At 29.4% G+C, this 6266-nt stretch overlaps 1 protein-coding gene across 1 annotated transcript in view; it reads right to left on the reverse strand.

Moving 5' to 3' along the window:
• LOC106461215 (cadherin-23-like) overlaps positions 1 to 6266 on the reverse strand; it is a 93407-nt gene that overhangs the window by 23098 nt on the left and 64043 nt on the right. The window contains exons 28-30 of the mRNA XM_022389753.1: positions 5890 to 6121; positions 3089 to 3199; positions 1703 to 1823 (exon numbers count right to left, since the gene is read on the reverse strand). Coding sequence (XP_022245461.1) covers positions 1703 to 1823; positions 3089 to 3199; positions 5890 to 6121 — 464 coding nt within the window. The remainder of the gene's footprint in view (positions 1 to 1702; positions 1824 to 3088; positions 3200 to 5889; positions 6122 to 6266) is intronic.

Below are 6266 nucleotides of genomic sequence, written 5' to 3' on the forward strand. Positions count from 1 at the left end.
TGGTTTAGTAGACTACATTATTTTAGTATATATATTATTGCTATTTTTGAAATAAGTTCTTAAACTTATTTTTCCTAAAACAAAGAACAGTAAATAAAGAAGTAAAGCAAACGATTGTCTCTTCTAGTTATGATCTTTGTACTCGATTGCTGTTTGATGTATGTTGCTAAGCCTTTAAAGATTTTACACGTGGAGGATATGAAACAAAATATTTTTTTGAGATTATATATATGCATTTGAATAACTAAAAAATCATAAATTACTACATCAATACCATAGAATTTCACTATAATTCATCAAGCTTAGTAACTAAGATGTATTTTAGTCTAAAAAAATATTAAATTTCGAGCAGACTAAAGACACACTCTACCTATGTTGAAATATTGGTTTAAAAGAAAGGAATGGTGCCAAGTCCATTAAAATGGCTCAGAAAGCCACTAGGGGACATTCTGAGCTTCTGATTGGTTATTCCTGTCATATATAGAAGTGTATATAAGTGAAGTGTTTCCAAAAATGGAAAGTGGTGGGCGAGGTGCCACTGTGTTTGATTTATTGCATGAGCAATATCTTAACAAATAGAAAAGATAAGATATTCTTATTTTATATTCTAGCTTAGCATGATTGGTAATTTGAGCTTCTAATTCGTACAAACTATAGACTTAGTATTTTGACTTCACAAACATCTAATTTGAACCAGTGCTGCATTCAGCATACCACATGACACATAAAAATCAATGTTTATCTGTGTTTTTTAAATTTGCTTTTAAATTAAGAAATTGAGTAATATATAGTACTAAAATTTGAATTATAATCTACAGTTTGATACATCAAACTTATTGACATAAATTCATGAAGTAGTAGTTTAATAAAATTTTGAATGCGAGTCGACAAACAAGATGACATGGCCTTTCACTCGTGACTTGTATCAAAAGGGTTAAGCAGTAACAACTGTTTGTTATTAAACACAAAGCTACACAATGGGCTGTCTGTGCTGTGCACGCAGTTGGTACTGAAACCTGATTTTTTAGAGTTACAAGCATTCAGACTTATTGCTAAGCAACTGGGGAGTAGCAATAACACACAATGCCAATAAAGAAAATATAACTTTTTGAGCACTTAAAAGACAGTAACAGTTTCACAGTTATGTATAAATGAGATTGGCCTACCAAGGTTGAGACATGAATCTTCAACCAAGATCTATGATATCAAAAAGGAACTGGATAATCACTCTATTGTCAAAAGTTATGAACTTCAATTTCCATTACATCACTTCATCGGAATTTCCGAGAAGTGAAAAAAAAAAAGAAAAAAAAGGCAATGAGAGATTTGACATTAATGACAGAACTATGACACCTGATTTTTATTCTTTAGTAGTAGTAATACTGAATTGGGCCACAAGGGTAACTATATCCAATCCTACCTTTACTTAGTTTATATTTACAAAACTAACTAATTTACTTCCTTCCACCCATCCATCTTTTATCTACAATTTAAAACATTCTACTATAATTGAACTAATCTGAGAAGTTATGTCACACAAAAAAATACCTTTCAAACAGTTTGCAAAGTTTATTTCATACATAAACCTATCAAAATGGATAAGCTAACTCACATGAGGAGAAACGGAGAAATCGATCCAGTCTACTTACACTTTGGATGTGCTTAAAATCCTAGAACCTAAAAGAATCACAGCTCAACTTACCAGAAAAATAATAGTAAATAATAGCATTCCGCCCAACATCCTTATCTATTGCCTTTACTGCTCCAACCACTGTGTCAAGAGGTACTTCTTCTTTGATCTTCATTTCCACAGGTTCCGAATTCTGAAATTAAAAACATTTGAACAATATCTGAATATCAGTAGTAAAATGGAGAACTTTAAGTATGATGTAACAATTACAGTTAACATATCAATTATATTTTATCAACTAGTCCAAATACATTTTGATCAATGTTAGGAATTTTGTTTATTCCAGAAACATCACACTTGTTATTTCACACCTCTATACTTCTCAGTTACTGAAGGTTATCAGTTCTGTCAACAATAGTATGACATCAGCTAACCTATTTTGCCTTTGCTATTTTATGTAAACACTGTAGTTACCATTAAATACTGCTTGTAATACCAATGCAGACCTTATATACTGATACATGCAAAACATGCTTCAAAACTTGTTTCACCTTATTCTGCTTTATTCAGTATAATATGGAAATCATCCTTCAGATCTTACGATAAGAAACTATTTTGTGCAACATGAATTAATAAGCAAAACCTAGAAATTATTCCCTTTTCACAATCATGCCCTACTAGATTGCTGTACAGATATTTTTGTGTATTAAAAAGTTATTTATAGTATATTTAGTAAAAAAAAATGTAATATACAAGCCTTTTGATACAACAATTGTTATGGTCCTTAATGGTTATTGTCCCTAATACTAGGCATACACACCATAACAATTGTTGTTGTATCAAACAGCTGAAATAAATAGTGTTCCAACCATTGCTGTGGTTGTTTTATCCCAGCTGACCTCAATCGTTCTAGATTAAGTGAAACGAGTCATTAGCAATGGATATGATGAATATAGTGTGGTTGGAATATTAATAATATTATACACTCTTCTAATTCTTGAAAATCTCTAAAGGACTAGATAAAGAGTGTAGTGTTTAAAAACATATTAAGCCTAATACTAACATCTTATGACAAGTATAAATGTATAAGCCCTGAAAAAGCCACAATAGTGAAAAATAAGTTGAAATAAAAAACTGTTTATTAAAATCATTTGAAGAGTAAATGTAATTTTTCCTAAAATTTATTGTTGAAAATTTCTTAACCTCTCCATCATGCACTACAAATTCTGAAAAATGTAATGCAAGTATAACTCTTCAATAAGTAACCAAACAATATATTTTAATGTTTTGCTTTATACTAAAAAAAGTAATTGTAGACAAGTTCTGAAGATGAAAAGATTAACATTAATATTGCAAAAGTCCATTTTAATATAATAACATGTCTGTATAAATCATGACTTTTAACATTTTGTTCTCAAAATATCTAACAACATGTAGATGCATCAAAATTTAATTTACCACGGGTCGGTTGAACTGGGGATCATTATCATCTACATCCAAAATAAAAATTCTCAATACTCTGTGAGCCTCTTGAGGGGGAAATCCTAAGTCATGAGCCACTACAATCATCTGAAATAACAATTCCATATGTTAATTATGATCTTCTAACCGTAACTTTCAGCAGTCTTCATAAATAATTTTCCCATTTGATTTGAACATTAATATATTTTAAAGTTAACATATATAATACAATGAAAAAGAGCAAAAAAACTTTAATGTTTTCAAAGTCTTTCTTTTTTCTGTTTTTACTTTAAATCATACATATATTTTGCAATAATCACTTTATTTTAAAAGCTTTTTAACTAAAATTTTCTAGCATTATTTTCATTTAATAAAACTGTTTAAAAACCTATTTGTGTTTATCTCTCTATTATTATTAATTAAACAGCACAATACTTTTATGTCAAGTTTTAAAAATTCTACACAAGTGTAACATTCACATTCTAATTATCTTTCAAAAATATTCAGCAGATTCTATAATCTTGTAAAAATATCTGTAAAAATTAGTTATAATTCCTAAGTTCAAGTAATTAAAATAATGCCACTAACTTTAAATTAAAATAAAATATATACTCTAATGAAGGCAAATTTATGTTATTTAGTAGTTAAAAATTTACATACATTAACAAAAACTTAGTTACTATAAAAGTAACAAAGTCAAGCCATAAGAATTATAGTAAAGTTAAACCATGATTAATATAAAATGAGTTGCAACATAAACAATTAGAAGAACTAAAATATAGTAATTACACAATACTAATACAGTGGTTGGATATTCTCCATGTTAAAAATGTTTTTTGTTTTATCACAGTCTCATACTGATGTTACATAATTATCATTTTCAAATAAAATGATTAATCTGACGTTAACCCAAAGTTAGATATTTGAAAAAGTTCACCATAAAGTTACCAACTAAAACAAAGACCAATCAAAATACCAATTTACAGGCTTTAATATGAATAACTTACATAATCCAAGTAACGTAATTAAATTTATTATTTCTGTTCTGTGAAATTTACAACAAAGAAATTAGTGTGTTTATTTAAATACAATATTACTTGGTATAGTTTTTAAAATATACACACATTTATGCTCTTTCATTTCAGATCTAAAGCCATATACAACTCCACTGGGTGACAATATCATTGACCTAGTTGGTGTAATGATGGCTACAATTGCTTAAAACTGTAGTTTTTAGCTGGTTATGTTATACTTTATATATATATGTATGTATGTAATGTGATTTTGTGTTCTCAAATATTTCAAAATGTTTCAAAATAGCATGTACAAGTTTAATACTTTAAATATGAGCAAGTCTGTCTTCCAAACACAGATTCACAATGTTCCATTTTACTATAAGGGTACTGACCAGCTTCTGAGTTTTTTTTTTTTTTTATTGTAGGCATATCCTTTCTGAGATTATCTTTATGTTTCCTTTTATTCTTTCCTGAATAAAAACTTATATTTCAATATTATTATAGATGACCTGGACCATATTATAAGCTTTTATGTATGGAATAGGTTGCTGATACATGTTAGGACTATGTTTTGGTCTGGCTGATCATTCAAATTCTTTCTTTTTTCCAAATATTACCTAAGCAAATTCTTTATGTCTTGATTTTATTCTCAAATAATGACAACTTGTTCCTGACCTGTTTCAGGGTTTATCTATGCATTGCTATGTTAACATAAACTCCACCTGGAACTTTCTACCTTTATACAGACTAAGAATGGAAAAAAAAGAATTAACCCGACAGTTGGCTCCTCCCTGAAAACAGCTTATGTTATATCTTATTAGGAGAAAATATCAGATAGAAGAAGAGTTCCAAGGGATAAAGAGATGAGAGTGGGAACCTTGAAAAGAGGCAAAAGCACTTGAGTAACAAAGACATCACACCCCAATAAACTCCAGCAGCAGATCAACCAAATATGAAGTGATAAGGATGAGGAATATAAACATGCCATCATAGAGAAGATAAGTTAACAAGCATCCACCAAAGGTAAAAGGAAGAAAAATAACAGAAAAGGGTAAAAGGTGTAAGATGAAAGTAAGAAAACTTAAGCCTAAGAAAGACAAATAAAAGACAGAGGATCTGACCCCCCAAGTCTGAAAATAAGACAGTTTAGGAGTTGAAGAAAGGTATTACAGCATAAAGTTATACTTAGTAATATGAGGTGGAAAAGGAAGGAGGATGAGGCATGCACCAAAGTAGCAGTAAAAGTAATTGAATGTGTACTTGCATATCTGGATAGGAAGTGAAAAACAAAAAAGTAAGAAGCAGGGAACAAATTACAAAGTGAAAGAAAGAAACATACCTGAAAAACTCAGTCCCAAAATTATGAAAAAGGCCTAGGTAGATTCAAGACAGCATGGGTACAAGAAAGGCAAATGTAGGAAAAGCTGACAAAAATCCCTTCAATCATGAGCAAGAAATATAGGCAGAAGTATGTCAGGTACAAAAGTTCTAAGCTGCATAAAAGACATCACCACCCACTGCACAAAAGCCATCTCTTCTCCCAACAAACAAAGACAGTATTAAAGGTATTGTCCATTTTTGGATGGAAAAGTGTTCTAAAACTATAATTCTATCCCATGAAAACAGTTCATTTTCCTTTTTTTGTTTTTTAAAGTTATATTCATTTTCAAACTTTTCTGTAATAATTATTTTTACTTCTTTTGAATTGTTTTAGGAATGTCACTAAAATAATAAATTTTAAGCATTATAATACCAGAAGAAAAAATTAATAGAAAAACTAACAGTAAAGTTCTCTTTTGTTTCTCTGTCCAGGGATTTTCTAGTAGTTATGATTCCTGTAGCTGCATCCAATAGAAATTCAAACTCTCCATCTTCACTATTTTGTTGTTCATCTAAAAACTTATAGGCTACTTTTCCATTACTTGTACTAGGATTATCAGGGTCAACAGCAACAACCTGAAACACTGAGGTCCCCACTGTAGCATTCTGAAAACAAACAAAAACAATTAAAACTCTTAAGAAAAATGACAATCACAAGAACTTTACACTAAATAGCCAAATTAAGTATTTAGAAATTGAGTATAAAACTAATCTTGCATTAGATGGACAAATTAAATGTTTAGAAGTTGTAAAAAAATATTTTTTTTATATATCTCCAG

This window comes from Limulus polyphemus, unplaced genomic scaffold (genome assembly GCF_000517525.1).
Source record: "Limulus polyphemus unplaced genomic scaffold, Limulus_polyphemus-2.1.2 Scaffold1, whole genome shotgun sequence".
NCBI classification, from domain to species: domain Eukaryota; kingdom Metazoa; phylum Arthropoda; class Merostomata; order Xiphosura; family Limulidae; genus Limulus; species Limulus polyphemus.